The sequence below is a fragment of the Mesoplodon mirus genome, assembly GCF_964341445.2.
Source record: "Mesoplodon mirus genome assembly, chromosome: 10".
In the NCBI taxonomy this organism is placed as follows: Eukaryota; Metazoa; Chordata; class Mammalia; order Artiodactyla; family Ziphiidae; genus Mesoplodon; species Mesoplodon mirus.
Window position 1 is genome coordinate 7,860,208 of NC_138986.1, and position 25,755 is coordinate 7,885,962.

Genomic DNA, 25,755 nt, shown 5'->3' on the forward strand with positions numbered 1-25,755 from the left:
TCTCACTTGACCCTTGAACCGAACACCATTCTCTTAGCATAGACACCCCTCCGGGTCGTTGAGAAACAGCAAACAGCAAGCCAAGCACGTGCGTCTGAGTCCATCCCGGGAAGCATGGCTGCCACCTCCACGGAGGCATCTGTCCTGCACCAGCCCCACCCTGACTTGTGCTCACGCCACTGGGGCGTCCTCTCAGACAAGCCACTCACCTCTCTGCGCTCCGACGGGCAGACAAACGTGATAGTCACTGCCGGGCTGTGACCCTCACAGAAGTCTGGATGAACTGGCCCTTCTTTCACATAACTCAGGACAAGCCTGGAGGATACACGTCGAGAAAAAGAGGGTTAGGGTTACAAAAGTACAAATTACATTCCAATTAGTCTGCTGCCTGAGCCTTCAGCTCAAGCTTCTGTTCTCCTTTTCCCCGGGTGTGCGGAAAGGGAGAACAGAAGCTTACAATATGAAAGAAGCCATAGTACGAAGTAACTTAAATTTATTTCCATTTGGGAAAAAAAAATTTTTTTTCTAAGTAAACTTCAATGAGTGCTTAAAAAAGATAAGTAGAACAACCAACATATAAACTTAAATACTAAGAAAAGCTGTTTGAGTACAACAAAAAAGATTATAAACAATCGAACAAAACAAAACAAACACAGCCCAGCCAGCCAACTGCATTTCAGCCCACAAGGCTACACGACCACTTATTCTCTAAACGACCACTTCTCAGGGCAAGTCAAAGATCTTTTCATTTTTTTTTTTAAGCCTGGAGACAGCCCAGCGCGCTGGCGACACGGCCTCCCGCGGCCAGGCAGAGCCTGGAACCGCCCACGGGGGTGCTGGCCTCGTTGTGGGTTGTGGCCGCGGCTCGCGGTGCACCGGCCACAGGACCACCGAAAACAGATGACCTTCCTTTCCTCTGAATACACGCTTAGGCTTTCGCTCGACGCCCACACTTTCCGAAGTCGTCTCTAGCCCTCCCAGTAGGGAAGGACACCCATTTATCACTTAGGACGGTGCGAGAGGCTGAACTGTGTCCCCGCAAACTTCGTATGTTGAAGCCCTAACCCCCAGGACCTCAGGATGTGACCGTATTTGGAAACAGGGCCTTGGAAGAGGTGAGTAAGTTGAGCTCACTGCTGTGGGCCCTAATCAGACAGTATGGGTGTCCTTATAAGGAGAGGAGATCGGGGCACAGACACACAGAGGAGAGGCCGTGAGGGGACACGGGGAGGTGGCTGTCTACAAGCCGAGAGGCAAGGTCTCAGAAGAACCCGCTGACAGCTCGGCCTCCAGAACTGAGAGGAAGCAAATTTCTGCTGTTGAAGCTGCGCAGTCTGTGGTACTCGCTGTGGCAGCTCTGGCAAACGAATACAGACGCACATATAGAAACCTCTCAGATGTTTTTAAATTTAGGTTAGGCTCCAGCTCTTTCTGGGGACAGAAGTGTGATCTATTGCACACGGTGACACACCCCTAGTTCCAGACGAGAACAGGTGCAGCGAGGCGTTTACCAAAGACTCCTGCAACAGGGAGAAAATCAAAATCCTTGATCCGAGTTCAGGATGTGGTCACGTGTGACACACTGGAGAAAAACCTCTCCCCGCCAAGAGAGGTACAAACGCATGAGAAGAATGTGTGTAAGCAACACAGCTTATTAGGAGAAATGAAACATCCCCACCAGGAACTAAGGAGCGCCCCCTCGTCCCAGTCGGGAAGCAAACTCTGCACCCAGAAGGGCGGTGGCAAAGCGGCCCTCCTGTCACTCGCCTCCAGGACGGTGTTTTTAAAGAACAGATAAAACCACAGACATAAAACCAACGTCACAGGTGACAAAGAGGGAAGATACCCAAACGCACCTTAAGGTAGGTGGGACTTCATGAAGTGGATACCCGTATGGATATGGGCTGGATCATGACATACGTTTTCCTGCCTAAGTCACCAAGCCTACATGACTCAAACAATGACCAATCACTTTACAAGCATATGCGAAGTAGCAACTCTGCAAGCCCTGTTGAAAAGGGATATTCTTGCAACTCCCTGAAAAGCCAGGCTCTTGCTGAAGATTACACGTGCCACCAGCAGACCGACCTGTCATTGCTCACGAGCTTCAGTCCCTCCTTGGGCCGGCCGACGTCGAATGCCCGGCCCCCTCTCACCAGGCAGGCGGCAGTGCCGGTGGGACAGGAACGCACCTCCGGACTCGTGGCCCGTAGCGCCCCTGTAAAACGTGTGACACTGAATCAGAGAATGCGTCAAGTGTAGCAATCACACTTAACCTTAGGTCCAGGGTCCCTTGTAAAAATTATCAAATTTTTTTAAGTCTCCATAACTGATATAAGGTAGCAGAGGTTTGGAAACCAAGAAGAGTAGGATCACATCCCATCCTGAGACCCGGGGCAAGCCAATGACCGATCTGAAAGTGGAAAATGGGAACAGATTTCCTGCTCTGCAGGGCAGCCGGGAAGTGAGGGCGAAACAATGTAAGATGCTCACCCTGTCCCTGGTACATAAGAGGTGCCTATAAAGAGGGACTAAGACGCTACTGGTAGTTAAGGGACACAGCCCTTCTCCTAGAGCTACAGGAACCTTAGAATCACCTACAGACAAGAAAATGCAGGGTCTCCATGGAGTGGATTGGTGGAAAGGTGAGTAGATTCATGGAAACAACCTACGGACAGCTCTGGGTTCGAATCTTAGATTCACCCCTTTCTGTCTCTATAACTTTGGTCAAACTACAGACGGATCCAATTGCCAGGGCGCTACCTCACCAGTTTGGGGGTTTCCATGTCTCCTCTGCCCCGGCAGCTCTCAGCACCCCCAGTACCCAAATCAGCCAATTCTCCCCTCATCGTGAGAAGGAAGGTTTACTTAAGAATCCTGAAACCCAAAGCATCTGGCAGGCAGAACACGCTGGCATGGCCAAGGGTCAGAATGGACTTTGCGATGGCATCAGAATTTCCTGGGGGCAAAGGGGAGGGGTTGTGCAGAGAGCATCTTTGGGGACAAGCTTTCTTAGGGGCCCAATAGGTGACAGGGTTATCCACAAAGGAATACGGTGCAAGGGCAAAGATACTGAAGCCTCCAGAGAAATCCTTCACCATCCCCACCCACAACGCCCCCAGACTCAGACCTATGTCTCTGCAAACGTTGATGAACAGAGAAGTGTCCAGGTCAGAGTCGTCCACCAAGTAAGCACCGCTGATCTTGATCAGTGGGTTTAAATCATGCTTCTTGAGCTCCCTGTCAAACACGTAGCACGGCACCTAGGAGAGACAGGAGAGAACACAAGTCTTCGACACACACCTTCCTGGGGGCCGCAGGCTCAGCAAAGCCTATGCCCCACATCATGGGACACCCGTCTCCACGCCTTAGGGTCTCCGGGCCGCGAGGTCCCCTGATGACCGCAAAGCCGAGGCCGACAGGGCTCCGGCTGCTTCCGCCCACCTGTTCCCTCCCAGCCGCGCCATCCCTGTCCCCCCCTGGCGTGCTGCCCTGCCGCCGCCCCTCACACACGTCCTCCCTTGTCCCCACACCCCCGCGGCCACCACGCCGCAGCCCTGCAACCAGCGCAGACGTTCCCGCCTGCCCACCGTCACTGTCCTCTCTCCCTCTCCGTCACCCTCTGCTGGACGCAGCCACTACCCACTCTGACCCCACTACCAATCTCGGCCTTCCCCCCGGCCGCAGGCCAATGGCCTTCCCCTGCCCAAAACTCTTTCTTCACTTGGCTGCCTGGCCTCCAGGGGCTCCTGGGGTCCCTCTGCCCACAGCCTGCTTTCTCAGCCTCCTGGGAATGTGCCTCAACTTCCTTTGAACGGACCCTAAATGCAGAGGTATCCCACGGCTGACTTCTCAGCCGCGTCCCTGTCTATGCTCATTCCCCTGGTGACCTTGTGCACGATGCACTAGATACCCGCCACTGGCTCCCAAGTGTATGTTTCTGGCCGTGACCTCTCCCCGCAAGCCCAGACTTCACAGCCAACGCCAGCAGAAAAGCGGTGCTCACGGGCAGGCTCTGCAGACAGAATGCCCGGGTCCAAACTCCGGGGCTGACACTTAGTATGACCACAAGCCAATCGAGCCTCTGTGCCTCGGTTTCCCCATATGTCAAGTGGGAATAGTTATAGTAACTATCGATACTTCATAGGTTGCTGTAAAGACTGAACGAGTTCACACACGTAAAGATCTTGGTGCGGGTGCTGGTGAGTCAACGTCAGTGTCATTTGTTGTTATTTACCGTTGTCACTTCGATACACAGAAGCATCTCAACTTTAGCATATTTAAAATAGGCCTTTTTTCCCCTCGACACCGGCTCTCATCCCAGCATTCCCCACCTCAGTAACACACAATCATTCAGCCCATTGCTCAGGGCCAAACTATGAAGGCCACGGAGAACCCGCACGTTCCACATCCAAACCATCGGCAAGTCCTCTCAGCACTTTAAACCCAACCCTGGATCGGCTCCTCCGTTACCACCTGTGTCCAAACTGATATCACCTCTCGCCTGCAACAGTCTCTTTTAACAGGACCCCTGGTTCCAGCTTCCATGTCCCCTACCCCCAGCCAGTGTCTCCACAAGCACCAGATCAATCCTTCTAAAATTCCACTGGGTCACATCACTCCCAGCTCAAAATCCACCAGTGGCCTCCCATCACACTGAGGGTGAAATCTCAGCTCCTCCACGGTCTCCAACCTCGGGGACCCTCCACGCAGCCACGCTGGCTTCTGGGTGCAGTTCAGCCCCATGGAAGCGATGCTACCTCTACCTGGAATGATTCCCTGATAGCCCCACGGCTCTCTCACTGCGTTCAGGCCTCAGGTGAAGTGTCACCTGCTTAGTGGGGCCACTTCTGACATCGCCAGCTCTCTTCTTCTTCACAGCACTGGTGTCTATCACCAGGCACCCCCATCTGCTAACCTGAGTGTAAGCTCCCGCAGGACAGGGGCCTTGTCACTGCTGTAGCCCTAAGCAAGGCTTAGGACAGTACCCAGAACCTAACAAGGGTCCGTTAAACACCTGTTCACTAACATGAAGAGAAGTTCCTCCTCTGGGCCTCTAGCTGGATTCTAATTTATGAGCACTCTCTCATCTCCATGAATGAATGGTCTTTTATTTTTTTTAAAGTCAAGGAGTATATCAAATCACATTATACACTTTTAAGTGTATGCAGTTTTATTTGTCAATTATACCTCAATAAAGCTGGCAGGAAAAAAAAGGGGTGTAGGAGGAATGTCAAGGAACCCATTACAGGTGGCAAGACCCTGTGCTTTCAAAGTTCCACCAAATTCGGAAGGCAAAGCATTCAAGCCCAGAGATGTGCCCCCACGTAAAGGCCCAGATCACCCAGTCTTTATGTGAAACATCCCCATATCATTCTAATCACCTCAGCCAAGGAATAATCTAAAAACTCATGTTCTCTGCAATCATTTCAAAACAGTTTGTTTCATCACTTCCTATGGATAATTTTCCTTAAACTGTCCTTTAGAAAACTGCAGCTATTCACAGGCAGGTCCATTTACAAAAGTTAACTGCTTAACGTTAATGTTTAGCTTTTAAATGTTTCTCGGAAAGATGCTATCAAACCCGCAGGAATGCGCTGACCCACTAACCCTCTTCCCCTGTCCTGTGTGCAGAGACTTCGTGGAGCGCAAACGGATGGAACCCAAGGACATTCGCCCCCTCGGAGCCCCAGGGGGGCACCTGAACTCACTTCAACCAAACCCTTAAAGCAAAGTCTCCCATTGCCTACAACGCTGACCAGAGATCCTGATGCCAACCAAGGAGGGCGAGCATGGGCACAGAGCAGGTGAGGTCAGGAGGCCAGAACCACGCCTGGCACTACGTCCTGCAGAAAGGCAGTGGAAGTGCAAGAAAGGGAGGACTGCAGACCCAGAAGAGGTTCTAGTAAAAGTAACCCACGTCCATAATCCTGCGAACCTAAAGCTTGTCAACCCCTAGCAGGATAATACAGAAAGCATGAACTCAACTCAGCGGGGCAGCAATTCAAGGAAGGAGACAAAGAAGCAACTCTCCAGCTACAAAATAAAGAAGAGGGAGCGGGACGGCACACAGCAGGAGGGAAGAGGGGGCCACGCTCCTGAAACTAGCTCCATGTCACCGAAAGGCTTGAGGGCTTCCAGTGAGCCACGCCTGCGGACACCCAGCTCAAGGCCGTGAGCAACTTCTGGCTGTCTCCCGACTCCAGGAAGGAACAGGAGACACGCCCAGTGCAGCGCCCCCCAGAACTGGAGGGAGCATCGGAAAAACAAGCAAGGCTCCTGGGGAAAGTCCTCCCACTTCCTGCTCCCCCGAGCAGAGCAATGGAGACATTCATCAGCGCAGGAATGCAGCGGCCGGGGAAGGAGGCTGGTGCCAGCTCCCCACACTGCACACTGAGTCACCCTTGTTAACGGTGTACGGCTGTACATTAACCGTATTTATGTAACTCCGGTAAGACCACTAGCTTGCCAGTTCTGCATTCTCTGTGTTCCCAAGAGTAGGAATGGTAAGGGATGTACACCCACGAGCTTTTACAGAAATTATGATCTAAGACGACCCCACCAGAATCCACTGAACAAGCACCACACCGGTGCGTTTAAAAGGCACTTTTTGGAACCACCGTGTTCTTTGCCCATCACACCATTTAAATCTGACAAAGCCAAACCAACAGAAGAAATGGGGAGATATAAATAAGGTGTGGAAATCAAGGCCACACTGCCACTAAACCAAATCTAGGTTTTTTTTAAAGGAATGATGAGCGTTTCTACATTTCATATAATTTTTGAAGTTATATCATAGCCTGTAAGGTTTAATCAAATCCTACTGAAGACAGAGAGAAGGGACCGTGCTTTATAGTCACCTGCTAGCGGTGACAGCTCTGCTTTTGCAGCAGCCTTCATGCTCTCTGGTTCTTCCTGTCTAATTCAGCTACACCTAAGGCAGAGCGATGCCCTCCATACCTTTGGTCTATGAGCTCCATGAATGCAACAACCCTTTCAAAATGTAATGAAATTCCTAATGCTTAGCCCACAACATGCCCTCAGTAAATGAAAACTCCATGAATAAAGCCCAGCTGCCAACCAGGCCCAAAGAAATGATCACTGGGAACATACCAACATTCCTCCTGCATCTTTGGATCAGCTTAGCTTCTAAGAGAAGTTAAACGTCACTTCTGAGAAAAACACAGACCGTATCTCCCCGTTCCCACCCCCCAAAAAGACTTAGAACAGGGGTCAGCACACTTGTTCTGTAAACATGTTAGGCTTTGTGAGTGACGTAGGTCTCTGCTGTGTATTCTTCTCTGCTTTCTTTTTTTACAATCCTATAAAAATGTAAAAACCATTCTTAGTTCTGAGGGTGTACAAACACAGGATGTAGTTTGTGACTTCTGACCTACAGCACAAAGAAAATCAAAAACAAGTCACTATTTCTTTATTTCTTTGGGGAAGCAATTATTCCCTAGGTGGTGGGAAACAACTGTCAGTTCAGCAAAGCAAGGTAAAAAGAACGCTCAGTTAAAACAGGAAAAGTGGGTGTAATAACTGTCAGTTGGAGAATCAGGGCCCAAGGGAAGGAAGCTCCATGGGGCCTGGAAGGCCTGGGGTCTCACAGGAGAGCAGAAGGTGTCTGGCACTGTGGTTCAGAGATGCTTTTCCTGCCGTTAACTGTACACCGGCAAACAGTTTAAGCTAAGTTTCAAAATGCAAAGTTTAAATTGGACACCATCTCCTACTAAATATCGGTGTCATTTCATTAGGCCTCATTTCTTTCCACGCTTTGAACTTTCTTCCCATTGAACATTCCTTACACTCACGGAGGCAGCATTCCGACTGCCTTTTCTTTTGTAGATTGCCACATCTGAAGAGTCGGTGATAACTTACTATTCGTAACTAAATTCGTTTTTGTTTTTGTTTTTTAATCTCCCGCTCCCTCCTCCTCCTCCTCCTCCGAATCCCTAAATTCGGTTTTATCTCTTAAGAACAAACATCTCTTTTTGCCCTTCTGAAATGACAACACTTTAGGTCCTCAGCAGAAGTGACTGATTACTCTCATCTGTCAGTTCCTGGTTCCTGAGAGTCTTTGAACTCAACCCTTCAGAACAGAAAACTAACAGAGAAAAGTGAGAAAACTCAACCCATGAAGACTGTTGTCTGGGTGGACACAGGAAGTCACCTTTAAGACCCGGGCTGGTGGGGGTGGGGAGGCGGCAGAAGAAACTGCCCTCCGGCACCAGGGAAAGTCAGAGGCTCTAGGCTAGGGAAGAGGGTGCTTCATCGATCACCAGGAACACGTGACCAGATACCAGAGAAAGAACGGAAGTAATGATGACAGTCGTCTAGTCTCTGAGGTGAGCTGGCAAAGAACTGAAGGGCCAGGCACACCTGACCTGGATCCACAAGGCGTCCAGAAGCCACCCCAAGGCTGAGGAGGTGCCATCTGTAGGTGGCATGATACCTAAACCCAAGCTCGACTTGTGACTTAGCTCTTGAGTTGCATGGCATCAGAAATCAAGAACTAACCTGCTCTACACAAGTGAGCCATTCCATTTCCAGTCCATCCTGTGTATTTAAGATGCCCTGTCGTAGAAATAAGAACCATCCAGGACAACTTAACAATTAAATCACATGGTATCTCTGCTCAAATGGAGTTTGAAAACCACAAAAAGATTTCTACCCCAAAAGGTTGGCATCAGTACTTCAAATCCTAAAGCTCCCAGAATGTATTTCACAAGCATGTAACCTTGAAGGGCCCTTGTTACCTCTTTATTTGCTTTAAATATGTCTTTCTTGCAGGCTGCAGTTGTCCTCCACTCGAAGTAATGCACACAGTCTGTTGCAGTTACAAATTCGGGAGTTCCCTATTTAAAAAAAAAAAAAAAAAAAAAAAAAAGGAAAAATAAGTTAGCATACTGCATATTGTAAAGTGTTCTTTTTCTTTTTTTTTTTTTTTTTAAAGTCAGAAACAGTGAAGGCTAACGAAAAATTTTAAACCAGCAGCGGGAGGTGGGGAACGACACACAACTGTTTTAGTTAAACAAGGTCATTAAGAAGTTCCCAAACCCAAAACTTCTGAGACAAAAGCTTCATAAAATCATGTTGGAATTTGGCTATAAATGATCCAAAACTGTTCTACTGCCCCAACTATGCAAGTACAGTAAGCTCATGGGAAGTAATCTTCACTGACCTCCCACTCTCAAACTCCAAATGTTCTCTGAACCAAATGCCAACAAAACCAAAGCCAGAAAATGTGACCTCATGCTTCCTGGAAGCCGAGGGAGGAGGCCCATCTGGACCTGACCGAGCTCGTACACCAGCCTTGCTCAGACGCCCCTGCACTTGAGGGCGGCCCCTCCCAGCAGAAGAGCACCAGCGAGGACTCTGAACTGGTCAGCCACAGTGTGGCTGGTTGATAAGACATGGCGGGGACTTACCTCTGTGCGCCCATGTGCAAATCTAAAGAGTTCTGTGAATTCTGGTTCTCACAGGGTGAACACAGAATTCTTGAAGACAATTTACTTAAAATTCAAACAACAAGCTAGCTTATTCTGTAACTCAGACCTCCAGATTTCATACCACTGCAAACAGATTTTTTCCCAAGGTTTCAACATGGGCAATAGTGCAACTGATAGGCTGGTCCAAAGTTAACAATATAAGTTCTATTTTTAAAGTTCTTCAGACAAGACAGTATGGCCCTGAAAATGCAACAGTCACAGTACCAAATTCTAAAAATGATATTTCAAAGCAATCTGGTAACTGCGTAAGTTTCACTCAACCTGATTTTTCTGAACACGGATTCTTACTCTGATTAGAGAACATTCACAGGGTTTGTACACAAATTGCTTTTGCTAAAAGCTAGCAATCATTTGCTGAGAGCCCCTTTCTAAACACTAAAGATTAAAATCAAAAAATCACATACAATATGCAGATAGTGAGAACACAAACATCATGCTTTAAACAATTAGGTCCCATTTCAACACTAGTAAGACCCCAAAAGTTGGGAACCCCATTACCCACTGGCCAAGGCTTCTTCTAGATAGATGTTAATATGTTCCATTTAATGTAAATGAGGACAAATGTTTAAAACAATAAACACACTGCCTTGAAAACTATCAAAATAAAAGGCTGGGAGAAGAAGTTTCAGAAAGAAAAAAAAAATGTATGCCTGGAACATAAACATTAAACAGTGCTTTGAGTTTAAACACCCTAATCTTTACACTGTAGTTTTACACAGGATGTGGGTCAAGTTTCACTTAAACCTTGTAACTATAGGCTTAGGCTTTGTTTACTTACTGGTTCTTAATGGTGACGGTAATTAGGCTGGGGTTTCTGTTCATCTGTTTGCTCGCGTTTTTAATTTTGCTCACTTAGCTGTCCTAGAATACCCGCTACAGCGAGAAGGCCCCAAGGACAAACATTTTTAAAAGAAAGATTATAAAGTGCCTCTGTGTGGACTCACCAAGGTTTTCCCACATAAGAAGGTGATGCTACTCTGGATTCTGTGATTCAGCTCGCAGATCGCTGGTGTGCTGAATTCCAGGAGAGATCTGGTTGTATTCTTAAAATGAGAGTCACCTATTCGGAAAGAAAAGAGCATGAACAAGCCACAAAACATTCATAACCATAAAGCTATTTCCAAGCATGAGCAGATTAAACATGGCACTATAATTCATTTGAAAGCTTACCAACTTACAAACTGCCCCTTCCCCAGAATTCTCCATCTCAGGAATGGCATCCCCACACAGCCAGCTGTTCAAGCCCCAAACACATTGCACTCAGTCCTATCTTCCTCTCACCTATCACATCAGAAAGTTGTATTGCTTCTACCTGCACCTCAAATGCATCCACCTCTCTCCTTCTCTACAACTACTGAAACCACTGTCACCTCTCACCTGTATTCTGGCAACAACCTCCTAATTGGGCCCCTTGCCTCCAACTCCTGTCTCATCCCTCACCATCCTCCCTTCCCCATCCATCTTGCACCAAAAACATAAATCAGAAATATATAGCTCGGCTGCTGAAATTCTTCAATAACTTCCCATCATACATGCTATAAAATCAAAATTCTTTAGAATGGTCCATAAGTACGGTGATCACTTCTCAGTTTGCCTGGGATATTACTGCAATAAAAAGTCTCTATAATATCAATATGATGGTAGTTGGCATAGGAACAAATAAACTGACAGACTGTAACAGAGATCAAGACACCAGAACAGAGAGCACACAGACATATCTATGAGTCAAACTTTGATATACAATAGAAGTAACGTATCAGGTCAGTGAGCAAAGAGACTGTTCAATAAATGAAACTGGAAACAAAATGGCAATCCATACAGGAAAAAGGATAAAAACAGAATTCCTACCTACCACTGTATACAAAAATCAAGTCTAAATGAATTAAAAGATGTAAACATCAGAAACCAAATTTTAACTCAGTAAAAGCTAGAGTTATCTTTTAGATCTTAATGTAGGAAAATACTGAAGACTCAAAAGCATTAACTACAAAAAAAAATAATAAATGTGGCTTATTAAATTTAAAAGTTTATATTCATGAAAAAATAGCTTAAGGAAAACTATTTAAGCTATTTTTAAAAAATAGCTTTAAAAAGTTTAGAACAAGTTATAAACTAGGAGATACGAAGAGCTGGCAAAGAACTAGCATCAAGAAGATATATACTCACACACAAAAACAAAAAGTTTTTTTTATAATTCTAGAAAATAAAACGAACGACGTCTGACAGAGAGAACACGCTGAGAGGAGAGAGAAGGAAACCCACACCTAGTCACCGTATGGTGATTCTAATATCAAAGGCAAAGATAAAATTCTAAAGCTTCTGGAGGGAAAGAATTGATCACATGCAATAAATAACTCAATATAAAATGGACAAGACTTGATCAGACAGGAGAAAAACACCTTCATAAATAAAGAGGTGTTCAACATCACTGGTGATCAAGACCATGCGGCTTACCAATTCCAGCCATTCTATCGACAAAAATTAAATACCAAATGTGGGAGAAGAGAAGGTCCAGAGCTCTCCTGTGTTGCTGGTGGAAGTGTGAACTGGTACAATCACTGCATAAGTGGGCATGGCATTGTGTCCTATCATTGAACATTCATGTACCCTAAGGCCTAGCTTTTCAACTCTTAGGTAAATACATAAGCGAAAGCCATAGACGTACACATGACAAGAAACATGTGAAAGACCATCTCGTGTTCTTCACACTAGCAAAAACCTGGAAAAAGGGACTCCCCTGGTGGTCCAGTGGTTAAGACCCTGCGCTCCCAACGCAGGAGGCCCAGGTCCGATCCCTGCTCAGGGAACTAAGACCCAGCGCAACCTAATTAATTAATTTCTTAAAAGCCTGGAAACAACTCAAATGCCCATCAGAAGAGTGGACAAATTAACTTTGGTAGATCTACAATATTACGTAGAAATCAGAGGAATAAATCACAGTGAAAGATAATATAGTTGTTTTTCAACAATATAATATTGTTACCACTTAAGTCCCAAAAAATTACACACAGCGTGATACATACTTTCTATTAAGTTAAAAACACCACATACAGCCAGACATTTGAGAAAGAGAGACAAACAGACTCTGGGAAAGAGAGGAAAGAAGAAAGAAAATGTTCAAATACAGGATGTGAGCGAATGATTACCTCCAGTGAAGAGAGACAGGAGGATGGAAGACCACACAGACAGTGGTTATAGTCAAGGTCCTAGATTTTGTTAGAGAAGGGGTTCGTTGCATTATCCAAAACAACTAATTAAAAAACAGAAAGAGGTTACTTTACAGATTGATGATGAGTGCGTGTCATGACCTCAGGATTACAACTGGTCCAATTTGATAAATACGTCAGAGATCTTTGAGAGAGAGAGACAGAGAGCAGAAAGGGTAAAACTTAAGACGCCAATGGAGAGCGGATAATGGCTTTCAGACCCACAGCACCATACCAACAACAGTACAGCGGTTCTTTCTCCTGCCTGCCTACGTGATTCTGCCTGCCAGAATCGTCCTTCTCTGCCAGAAACTCCAGGGTTCTGTTTGAAAATCTTTTCTCGACCGCATAGGCGCAGATGCCCTGAGGCGGCGGCGGGACCGAGGACAGCGCCCGTAGCCCCGCCCACAGTGGGCGTGCCTGGGACCGGGAGAGAGGGTGGGGCTTCGACGCGCCCTGCAGCGCTGCGCTCCGGGATACACGGAGGGCGGGCTAGGCCGGTGGGAAGCGGCGCGCAGCGGCCAGGAGGGGGCGCTCCTGGGCTGCGGGTCCCCCACCTTAAAGACCCTCCCCCCACGCCTCCTGTCCCCCCACACGGCGGCCCCATCCGGCCCTGTGCCCAGAGCTCCTGGGGGCTCCTCGTAACTGCTGGGTTCGCCCTGAAAAGAAAACGAGGAGGGCCCTGGCCTCAGGCCGGGAGGGATCCGGCAGACCTCTGCCACCGCGGCGCGGGGCACCGGCATCCCTCAACGTCAGGCCCCATCGGCATCGCGCCCGCCTGTCCACCTTGCCTTCTTCCTCTGCCCGCTCCACCTGGCGGCCAGGACCGACTGCCGACCCCGGCACTCGGAGAGAGGCCGCAGTGCACCGCGGCAGTGAACCGCGGCAGACAACCGCGGCAACCGGCCAGCCTGGCCGTCCTCCCCGGACGAGAGCCGGGCGAGGACTGCGGGGCGGCGGCCAGCACGCCAGGCCCACGGCCAGCTCCCGAGGACGGCGCCAAATGGGCTGGGCCGCGCTCGCCGGGCCCGCCAGACCGCGCCGGGTCCTCCAGACCGCGCGCCGGGCCCGCCAGACCACGCTCTCCAGGCCGGGTCCGCCAGACCAGACCGCACTGGCGGGGCCCCACCAGACCAGACCGCGCCGGGTCCTCCAGGCCGCGCTCTCCAGGCCGGGTCCTCCAGACCAGGCTGCGCGCCCCAGGCCCGCCAGACCGCGGTCTCCAGGCCGGGCCCGCCAGACCAGGCCGCGCTCGCCCAGGCCCGCCAGGCCGCGCCGGGTCCTCCAGACCGCGCTCTCCAGGCCGGGTCCGCCAGACCGCGCTGGGTCCTCCAGACCGCGCGCTGGGCCCGCCAGACCGCGCGCTGGGTCCTCCAGACCGCGCGCTGGGCCCGCCGGACCGCGCCAGGCCCACCAGACCGCGCGCGCCAGGTCCTCCAGACCACGCTCTCCAGGCCGGGTCCGCCAGACCAGGCCGCGCTCGCTGGGCCCGCCAGACCAGCCCGAGCTCGCCGGGCCCGCCAGATCGCGCCGGGTCCTCCGGACCGCGCCAGGCCGTGCGCGCCCGGTCCTCCAGACCACGGTCTCCAGGCCGGGTCCTCCAAACCAGGCCACGCGCGCCGGGCCCACCAGACGGCGCTCTCCAGGCCGGGTCCGCCAGACCAGGCCGAGCTCTCCAGGCCAGGCCGCGCCGGGTCCTTCAGACCCTGCGCCCCGGGCCCGCCAGGCCACGCTCACCAGGGCCCGCCAGGCCGCGCCGGGTCATCCAGACCGCGCTCTCCAGGCCGGGTCCGCCAGACCAGGCCGAGCTCGCCCGGGCCCACCAGATCAGACCGCACTGGCGAGGCCCCACCAGACTAGACCGCGCCGGGTCCTCCAGGCCGCGCTCTCCAGGCCGGGTCCTCCAGACCAGGCCACGCACCCCGGGCCCGCCAGACCCGCCCGACCGCGGCCTCCAGGCCGGGCCCCCCAGACCGGGCCGCGCTCACCTGGGCCCGCCCGACCAAACCGCACTTGCCGAGCCCGCCAGGCCGTGGCGGGTCCGCCCGACCGCGGTCTCCAGGCCGGGGCCGCCAGACCGCGCCGGGTCCGCCAGACCACGCGCTGGGCCCTCCAGACAGCGCTCTCCAGGCCGGGCCCTCCAGGCCGCGCTCGCCCGGGCCCGCCAGACCAGGCCGCGCTCACCCGGACCCGCCAGACCCGGCCACGCGCTACCGGCCAGGCCCCGGGAGGTCCTCCCGACCCTGCGCGCCAGGGCGCCCGCCAGGCCACGCTCGCCCGCACCCGCCAGACCCAGCCACGCTCCGCAGCCCAGGCCGCGCCGGGTCCTCCCGACCCTGCGCGCCAGGCCCGCCCGGCCGCGCTCGCCCGCGCCCGCCAGCCCCGGCCACGCGCTGCCAGCCAGGCCGCGCCGGGTCCTGCAGACCCTGCGCGCCAGGCCGCGCTCACCAGAGCCCGCCCGACCAGGCCGCGCTCCGGGCCTGCCAGGCCTCGCCTGCCACCCTCGCCGTCCGCGGCCGAGCCCAGCCGAGCTCGCAACCCGGCCTCGCTGAGGCTGCCGGGCCTGGCAATCGCGCCTCCACCTGCTGCCTCGGGGCCCAGCTCGCGGCCGCCGGGCCTCCTCAGCACCTCGCTCAGAGCCTGCCAGCCAGGCCGCCAGCCCTCTCCGTGCTAGTCTCCGACGTGCTCCAGCAAGGAAGGCCTCCCTCGCTGTCCACCCTCCCTCCTCTATTGTATCGTCTTTCGACGTGTGCTGTTCACGTGTTATTTCACCAAATTAAGAGTCCCCTCTGTCCAACTTTCCCCTACAGCCACTGCCGCACTTTTCCGCTCCTCTTTACACGAACACGCTGAGATTTCTACTCTCGCTTCTACCAGACACTCCCCTCCCCTTGTCCCCTGCACGGGCTGTTCCCCCAGAGCCACGTGACCCACTGCTTTTCGGCTTCAAGTCTTTGCTCAAATGTCACTTTCTCAGCGACACTTACCCCAGTGAATATTCCTGAACACACACTCCTGAGACCCCCAGCACTCCTGACACTCCTTTTCTTTTTTACAGCATTCCTCACAGTCTGATATACCACTGAGCCATTGTTTGTTCTTGTCTGTCTCCCACGCCACTAGAACGTAAGCTCCATGAGAAAAGGGAGTTTTGTCTGTTTTGGTGACTGATTCAAATATTTGTTACAAATAAATAAATGAATATTAAGTGTTGGCTGTTTTAAAAATATTTATATATACATATATCTGTCATGGTGTGATTTAACCAAGTAAATCAATAAAGTATACTAAAATTTATTGAACTATCCCCATAGTTAGGCTGTTTCAGCGTATTTGCCACGATTACCAATGCTACAAGTAATGTTTTTGTACAAAAATCTATGTACAGTATTAATTCCTCCATTGTTGGTAAGATTACAAAAGTACATTACGGGAATCGAAGTTTTAAAATTTGACGGACAATGCCAGACAACCAGGAGAGACTATAAATGAGATGAAAACATGAGTTATACCTAAAAATCCACCAGATATCATCTTAAATATCCAACAGAATTATATAATTTTAGAAAATGAAAGCTACAAGAGGAAAAGGTATTTTCACATGTTAATAGGGACACAAAATTCAATCTAGTGATCAACCTGGATAGCTGTTGTAGATTTCTGTGAGTGAGTGCACACAAGAATCAGACAGTAAGTATCATCTGAAGTCAAGGGTCAGGCTCCTTAAGAGTAAATGAAGTCACATGACCGGCAACTACAATTGAATTCACTCTATCCTACACCCAGGTCACCTATAAAAAAGCCAGTCAGAATCCCAGGCTTTGGTGGTGAGTAACCTCACGTAACATCCTTCCTTAGTGGGTCTGCTACCTTGGTTAAATGGGCTGGTAACAGCCTTCATGAAGTGGACACCTAGTTTTTAACCCCCAGAAAGATTAATTAAATGAAAACCATGGTATTAATATTTAGGATTTTAGGAGGAATGTGAAAATATTCAGTATTTTTACATACTGGCAATGTCTAATTTTATAACTAAGCAATTGATTTAGAATTGTGACAGTATTTGAACAACTAAGAGAACTTCAGGTTTATCATATTTCTACATTTAAACTATTAAATTTTTAAGAATTATTATTAGTCCTTAAGTTTTCACTGTCAGATCAGACATCTGAAGTACTTTAAAGAGAAATCAAATACATAAAATGTATAAATCACTTTAAAATGTGAAGATGATTCAATTCAGTTGTAAATGGAACCAAATGGTTGTTCACAGACCCCATATAAACGACTGCTAAACTCTGTTAGATTTATATATGTAACAATATAATATCCTTGGCCTAAGGAAGAACACAGGATTTTTTATCAAAAATAATGTAATATTATTTAAACCAAAGTTGAGGTCTTAATATTTGTTTCTAAGTACAAAAACTGCCCTTGCGGGCACTATAAAACTCACATCAACAATGATCTTCCCAGAAGGGTTACAGACAACCATCTTCCTATAGCAATGTATGAATGTGCCCGCTTCTAGGCTCCTTGCCAGTAGCCCATGATTCAACCATTCAAACTTCTGCCAATGTGACTGAAGGAAAACTAGACTTCATTATTGCTTTGATTTGCATTTATGCCTGGCTTACTAATGAAGCTGAATGGACCATCTGGATTTCTTCTTTTGTGAATTGCCTGTTCTTAGACTTTGCCATTTTTCTACTGGGTTGTTTTTCTTACCATTTATTAAGAGAAATTCCTACCTCCTCCAGATTAAGTTTCTATGTTACTAGGTTTTTCCCAATGTTCTACTGTCTTTTTACTTTTAACTAATCCATAATTTCTGTTACACAATATGAAGGAAAGGTCTAACGTTGTTTCCTAACAGATAAACAGCTTAATTACATACAAATTTTAGGTTATGCGTTAAGTTCTCGTATGTATTTGGATCTACTGTTATACTAACTCTTCTGTTCCTCTGATCTGCTCCCGTTTTTGTGGCTATTTTAAAAATTCACATTTTTTTTTTCCTTTTTGGGAAGTTCATGTTAGTTTCCAGCTGTCCTCTAAGAGTCAGGAGTTCAGGTTACCCACCGTAGTTCCCATATTAGCTCTACAACTGTCTGATGTGACCCTGTGACTAGCAGAGCAAGAACCCTGAATAAATCGACAGGCTCTGCAGCTGGCCTGACAGCATTCAAATCCATAACCATGCAACCACTGGCAAGCTGCTTATCCATTTAATGCTTCAGTTTCTTCATTTATAAAATGAGGGAAATGAGATCATCTACTGCAAAAGTTGTTGAATGAATTAAATGAGATAAGACTACTTAAAAACGTAACACCTGGCATGTAAGTGCACACCAAATTTAGTTTTTAGTTATAAAACTAAATTTACAATAACAAATTTAGTTATTTCTACCATACAACACGAATTAGCAAAATTAGATCAGGTTCAAGATTATCTGTGATGATGTTAATGTCAGGCTCATTCGCTCCTAGTCGTGTACTTTCCTGAGCTGAAGGACAGGGTAATAACCCCTAGTGCAGAAAGTACACATCAGCTAGCATACCATTCTCTCCCTCAGGGAGTCTGAGGCCCTAGGAAAAGTATGTCATGTGTGTCTGGGGGTAAAATGAGATTAGAAACAGCTGGTTTATATCATCATCAACTAGCAACAACTCATCTTTTTAACTCTCCCTTTTAACCAACCCTTTCCTAGTCCATCAGGCTCAGCTTTCTAAAAACACATTCTATCAGATTACCTCCCCCATTACCATCACAAAGAACCTATAACAGATCCACTACCTACCCCAGAAAATATCAACTCTCCTGCCTGGCTTTCAAAGCTGACCTGACTTGGTCATTCTCAAATTTTGTGTCAACCTCACAAATCACCCTCCTAGTGACTTGTGTGCATCTGGTATACATCTATGTTACATTACACTATACTGTACTACCACAAACTAGAAGACACACTTTCATTAGCCAAAAATACTATAGCCAAGTATTATAATAAAGTCAAGAGGAAAACTACTTTTCCTCTTTCTGAAAACCTAAGTAACGCTGGCCAACAGGCCCACTTGTGGCCTCTCTCTCTGAATGGTCAAAAGATCCCAACCAGGAAACCGGGGATCTCATTTCTAAGTTTTTTAAGTATATCACAAAGTAATAAAATTTGGTCCAAGAGTTCAGAACAACCTGGTGCTTTCTCAGATCTCTACCCAGGGCCTCAAATCCCTCTTACCGTCTCCGTGTTGGAAGAGAGGGAAACCAAACACACGCTGGACCTGAACAGGAGACCTCCCAGACCTCACTCTTCTTACTCTAAACCATTACTTTCTAAAAAGCCCCTTTTAACTATGCTTAGGAATTTCCATTCAAGATGAGAGATGGAGCTACCAAAGTAAGCTGCCCCTCCCAACTCCAAAAACCTACAGAGTTCCCTCTTCTCACTGCTACACTGTCCCCGGTCACACGCTGTCTCCACTTCATGACTGACCCTCACCATCAGACCTCACCATTGAAAATGCCTTGGTCAAAAGGTCACCACCCACCGACATCCATGACATCACATCCAAGGATGACACTGGCTGCTTTTATGTCTGCCCTACGTCTCTTTAGGCATCTGCCCCTTTCCCACTCCACGTAACTTGGTAGGGCCATCAACCACCGGGATTACCCTGCCAAAGGAAAGGGATACTGACAAAAAAAAAAAGAGGGCTTTTGGGGAAATGAAATGAGCCCTACCTAGGAAAGAAAGGTTTGTGCTTTTTCCTCTGGGATGGGCGGTCCTTAGGACTATTTAATTTTTAGTGTAAGCTGGGCGGTCCTTAGGACTATTTAATTTTTAGTGTAAGCCCAAAACCAGTGACCGTCTTTGACCCGATGTGAATACAGACTGCCTGAGACTCAAACCACCACAGAAGGCAGAAAGGTATAAGGGGGAAGGGAGCTAGGTACTAGAGGAAATGAGGTGAAAAGAGGGAGAAAAGTAAAGACAGGGTTTAAGAAAAACATGAGAAGGCAGATCCATGTAGAAAACGTCCTTCTATATCAATAAGCACAAACATGCATAATTCTTCATAATGATTGCACAGTATCCGCTAGATGGGAGTAACCTAATCTGGTCTCAAATTGGACGTTTAAATTGTTACCACTTTTAACTCCTATAAAGCATAAAATGCATATTATGTATCATAAGCATATATAATTGTATAGACAGCTGTATATACATAGAGTCATTTTTGCAAAATTGGGATCCTGCACATCCAGTAATTTAAGGGTAGTTTTACTTACCCACGGAACGAAAGCTGTTTGTCTTCAAGTCGTGCACACAAACAGCACTTGATAGTCCACACTGGGCAATATTCACATTTCCACAGATGTTGATTTTATAAAGCATGTTATTTTTGGTATCAACAGCTTCCCATGTATAACTAGAAAAGAAGAAAAGCAATTTGTCACCGTCACTGATCTGCCGATAATTAAACTTCTCTCTAGTTTCATATTCAAGCCACAGTTGCTTAAGATTACCATAACCTAGAAGATACACTTTCATTAGCCAAAAATACTAAAGTCAAACTATGTTAAGTTGAATAGAAGCCAGGGCAGAAACCACTAAATACCACCTCACTCTGGTTCAATCCACCCTGAAGCAGCCTCAAGACTCCATGAACACTGAAATACTTAAAATTCTACCATTAATTTAAGAATATCAGCTCAGAAGTCTAAGTCATTGCTCAAGAATCATGTTGAATTTTAAGATAGTGACCTTTCCAATCACACTGGAATGCTGGAAAGCCAGATGATTGTTTTTAACTTCATCTTAATTAAAAACTAGTTATGGCATGAAAGACAGTTCTAGTTCTGGTTTTACCTTTTACAGCTACAGTTCAGATCTGAACTGACAAGGTGAAGCTGTGCCATGAGGCAACTGATCCAAAATCAGACAAAATTTACTTTAGGTTGATTCAATGTATCAAGCATTCTACATGCATTAAAACTTGCTGTCTGTTCAAACCTCTGGCAAAGTAGATATTGAGCAACTGCCCATGAACCAAAATGCACACTTGGGACAAAACACAGTTGACCCTTAAACAACATGGGTTTGAACTGCACGGGTCCACTTCTGTGTGTATTTTTTCCCCTAAGTGCTGTACTGCCATATACCGAACTGCATGATCCACGGTTGGCTGACTCCACAGAAGCAAACTGCGGATGCAGAGGGCGAACTGTAACGGTCTATGCGGTCTACGGCCATACCACCCTGAACGCGCCCGATCTCGTCTGTAACGGTCTATGCGCGTTTTCGACGGGGGTGGGCAGGGTGGGGGTGGCACTCCTAACACCCACAGTGTTCAAGGGTCACCGGTAATGCGCTGTCAGTCCCGTCATAAAAATTCTTCTCAAGTCTCCACTCTTCCCAGGGAAAACGTTGTGTCCATTTTGTAACGCCTCCTCAGCGAGGGCAGACAGGAAATGAGGAAAGAAAATAAAAAGCTCCCCGCAAAACACAAGGATACATTCATGCAACAGTATCATTGAAAGAAAGATAAATCAAATCAGACTTGCTTCGGCCAGGCCTATCCTGGAATTGTGGAGGGCCTGGGTGTGAGGCCCTGAGGTCGCTAAACCCTAAGTGCTTGAGTTATGTGTCAGGAGTACCCAAAGCAGTACCAGCTGGATGAGAGAATGCACTCCCCCAGGAGTCCACTTACCACAGCGGTGACAAAACCCCGGGCAACACACCCCTCCCTGACCAGAGCCCGCCTCCCCAGAGCCCCGCCCAGCAGTGGAGGAGCCCTAACACAGGGTTACTGGCAGGCAAGGAGCCAAGCACTCTCCTGAACCCAGGTCTCAGGACCCATCCATTCCACCTGCCAGGAAGCCAAGGACCTGGGCACAGTCAGCATGCAGGCAGGGCTGCTCCCCTGGGAGTTCTGACAGCCTCGAAGTGCGAGAAACCTGAAAAACGGGCTGGGGTGCTTTGGTGAGGGCCCAGCTGGGCTCAAAAGTAGTTACCACTGAACTCAGCTTCTTCATCGGTAACACCTTAGAGATATCGCCCAGAGTCAGGAGAGTTACACGGCCCTAGAAAATGACCCAAATAACACCAGGCACAAGAAAATCATCCATCAAGGCCTGTTTCTTTTGACCTTCACTAACCTTCATTCATTCGCTTCACAAAATATTTTAAGTACTTAGTGAGGAGTACAGCGATGATCAAACAACAATCAGACCAAAAAACCCCTGCCCTCCTGGAGTGTATATTCCAGGGGAGGACAGACAACAAACAGGTAAAGAGATACACAGGAAAATTCCATCTCCTAACACGAGCATGCTTTCACAAAAACAAAAGAGCGGAATGTGATAGGAAATGACCCAGTAGTTACTTAACGTTACTTAATGTCGTTGGGGAAGTCTTTTGCGATCCTACTCACCCTGGGGCTTGAATGACAAGAAGAGCAACCCAGGGGGAGATGCGGAGGGCAGAATATCCAGCAGACTTACTAGCCATTTTGAGGTCCTGAGGCAGGAATAAACTTAGCACGTGGATGGAAAAGAAAGGAGCGAGGTGGATAAAGAGACCGGGAGAAGATGACGTCCAGGAGATGGGGACACCTGGTCACACAGATTAAAGGAAGCAGTTTTGATTTTGTACTTGAAGCAAAGAAAGGCCACTCAAAGACCCACTCTGTGGATCTTTCCTTAAAGATTTAAGCCAGGGTCTTCATGGGCAGAGGATTAGTAAACTTTTCTATTAATTACAGTTAATTAAGGAAAATCGTGAATCTCTTACTCAGGACCCCTAAGCTTTTCCAGGATAGCAGACATCAGATTTAAAGCCAAATTTAAAGCAATGGCACCATTAAAGTGTTCCAGAATCCTAAGAACATGAGAGGCGTGTGAAGGTATTTTAGAATGAGTGAATGAGGAGGAATCAACTCCAAAGACATCCACGTGGTTACTGAAAATGCTACGCTTTTCTTAAAACAGAAACCCACTGCTGTTTTTTGCAGAGGTGATAGTTAAATAAGCTAGAAGGAAAGTGCCTGTGTTTGTGGAGCAGCAAAGAGATGGAAAAGAGTAAAATGCGGGAGGTTGTCCTGATTATCTGGAAAGCAGCGTTCCTAGAAAAACGTTGCTCTAGTCAACTATATTTCTTTTCTCTATTTGTATCTCATCATATTTTCTTTCTGTCAAGATTTATCAAAATGATAAGCAGTGGGCTTTCCTGGTGGTGCAGTGGTTGAGAGTCTGCCTGCCGATGCAGGGGACGCGGGTTCGTGCCCCGGTCCGGTTGGATCCCACATGCCGCGGAGCGGCTGGGCCCGTGAGCCATGGCCGCTGAGCCTGCGCGTCCGGAGCCTGTGCTCCGCAACGGGAGAGGCCACAACAGTGAGAGGCCCGCGTACCGCGCAAAAAAAAAAAAAAAAAGATAAGCGGTTATCAGATTAAGGGGTGAGGACCCTGTGAAAGTACGTGAGTGCTGGGTTTCTTCAGGACTTTCATTTAACCACACACCACAGGGCAGCAACTCACAAATCCAAACTGCAGCAAAGAGTCCTTAGTCATCTCCCTTAAAAATGGAGAAAGGGCATCTGCAGGCTGTCAGGGCTTGAAACGCTTGGATTCCAATGGACAAGTGTTTGCTTTAAAACAGATACACATGCCCAGTGCCTTGTATCAATAGGAGCTCAGGGATAACCATTCCGTTGAAATCATCGATCTGAAAACTCATGGAGCACACTCCAAAGACTACGGTGTATCCTGGTACGCCCCCAGTTAGATTCAGGTATCATCTAGATAAGCTTTCACTAGTAGGAAATATTTTTTAAAGATGACTTCATTAAACTTGAAAATCACAGAAATATCTGATATCACTTTTTAAGAAAATTACATGTTTGGAACTAGATGATTCTACACTCCTTGCCAGATTGAAGGCCACATTACCAGAATGGCCTAGGCTGAAACCATTCTTTAAATTTATGCTAAAGTTTTAAAGCACCATGATCATATTCTAGAACCAGAGAATGGATACAGAAACAATAAAAGTACAGACTAAATAACATTTAATGATACATTTAATGAATAATAATCTTTTCTCCAAAAGTTTTCCACTAGAAAATTCTCTGCGATAAAGTGAACCTGTACAGCCAAAATGAGGAAACCCAACAGTATGATTTATCTAAGAGCCAAGCAACTGAGACCGTTCAGCTGAGATTCCCAGAGAAGTCTATATTCTAAACTACGCTTTTTGGACCTACACAAATAAAGAGGAAAAAAAAAACTAACAGGAAAAAATGAGACCAACATATTAGACCAAAGAGAAAACTAAGCTGTAATGTTAAAATTTTAAACTTTTAGCAGGAAACAAACCGTGGAATAAAATACCTGCAAGTTCTGTGGAAATGTAGTCTTCATTCAGATACACACACACACACACACACACACACACACACACACACACACACACACACACACACGAATGTTTTAAATACATCTGCGCTACAAGCATCTCCTGCAGCAGGATAGGTATGAAAGCCCAGTGGGCATTTTCACCAAAACTCTGACACTCATATCAGGTCAAGTCTTCTTCTAAAAGACACTGTGGTTCTATGCTGTCCTCCATCTCATCTGTGAGAAACAGGATGCAAAGAGGTGGCGCAGAAGAACCACAACGGCCGGAGGAAGCGGGTGGTCCACAGGGGCATCACCCAGAAGCCCCGCCCACTTCCAAGTCTTGCAAAATTCAGTTCATATCCTCTGAGGAGGCAGCCTAATCCCGGTTAGAAATGTTCTTCTGGACACAAAACCACCTATGTTAGAACCCTGGCTTTGAAAATTAGCAAAAGCAAGCAAGATCCTTGCCATTCTTACCTCATTTTCCAGAGTATAAAATGCCACTAGCCAATGTCGCCCTCGCCCTCTTAAAAACTCCAAATTCATTTCAAAGCAAACCTGACGATTAGACACATGGATACGCATGCAACGCCCCCCGGACCACGTGGGCTGGTCCCTGCTGCGTCCTAAGCTCTGATGCCAGCCCTCCTGGCATTTCCCACCACGCATCGCTAGATCTTCTTAGGTGTCTGGCATCCCCAACTGCCCCGTGGTTCTGGACAGGAGTGTCCCCTGCCCCAGAATGACATATGGACATATATATGGACAGAATCAATATATGCTGGCAGGTTGGGAAGGAAGCCGGTCAGTGAACTAAGAACGCGTCACAGCAAACTCTCAACCACAGGCGCTGACGGCCACTCAGCAAGCCACCCAAGCACCTCACGCCATTAATCAACTCTCCCGAATTCCTCTGCTTCAGAGCCAAAGACTCCAAGGCTCAGAGAATTGAAGCCCCTTGCCCAACATCACACAAGTATGAAATGACAAGGCCAGGCATAAGCCAGGCCTGTCTCAGCCCCACAGGCCAGCGCTTACACTAAGGTAAACTGCCTCATTTACTTGCAATTTTTTTACGTTTTTTTTTTTTAACTTTTCAGAAAATATTTACTTTCAATTACAACACTGAAGCTGGCAAACCATTCCAGGAAACTTTACAGTTTAAATCTTGTCACAATAGATGCCCCTAAAATGGCAGACCCAGGGCTTCCCTGGTGGCGCAATGGTTAAGAATCCGCCTGTCAATGCAGGGGACACGGGTTCGAGCCCTGGTCCAGGAAGATCCCACATGACGTGGAGCAACTAAGCCCGTGCACCACAACTACTGAGCCTGCGCTCTAGAGCCCACGAGCCACAATTACTGAGCCTACGCTCTAGAGCCCGTGAGCCGCAACTACTGAGCCCACGTGCTGCAACTACTGACGCCTGTGTGCCTACAGTCCGTGCTCCACAACAAGAGAAGCCGCCGCAATGAGAAGCCCACGCACGGTAACAAAGAGTAGCCCCCGCTCGCCGTAACTAGAGAAAGCCCGCGTGCTGCACCAAAGACCCAACGCAGCCAAAACTAAAATAAAATTTGAAAAGTAAGTTTAAATAAAATAAAATAAAATGGCAGATCCTGTGTGGCCTGTCGATTTCCAGA

General features: G+C 47.9%; 1 protein-coding gene across 1 annotated transcript in view; it reads right to left on the reverse strand.

Annotated features, from left to right (window-relative positions):
* The window catches only part of IGF2R (insulin like growth factor 2 receptor), a 109,570-nt gene that overhangs the window by 68,655 nt on the left and 15,160 nt on the right, over positions 1-25,755 (reverse strand). The window contains exons 2-7 of the mRNA XM_082633713.1: positions 20,007-20,146; positions 10,457-10,572; positions 8,760-8,858; positions 3,131-3,263; positions 2,089-2,218; positions 210-315 (exon numbers count right to left, since the gene is read on the reverse strand). Coding sequence (XP_082489839.1) covers positions 210-315; positions 2,089-2,218; positions 3,131-3,263; positions 8,760-8,858; positions 10,457-10,572; positions 20,007-20,146 — 724 coding nt within the window. The remainder of the gene's footprint in view (positions 1-209; positions 316-2,088; positions 2,219-3,130; positions 3,264-8,759; positions 8,859-10,456; positions 10,573-20,006; positions 20,147-25,755) is intronic.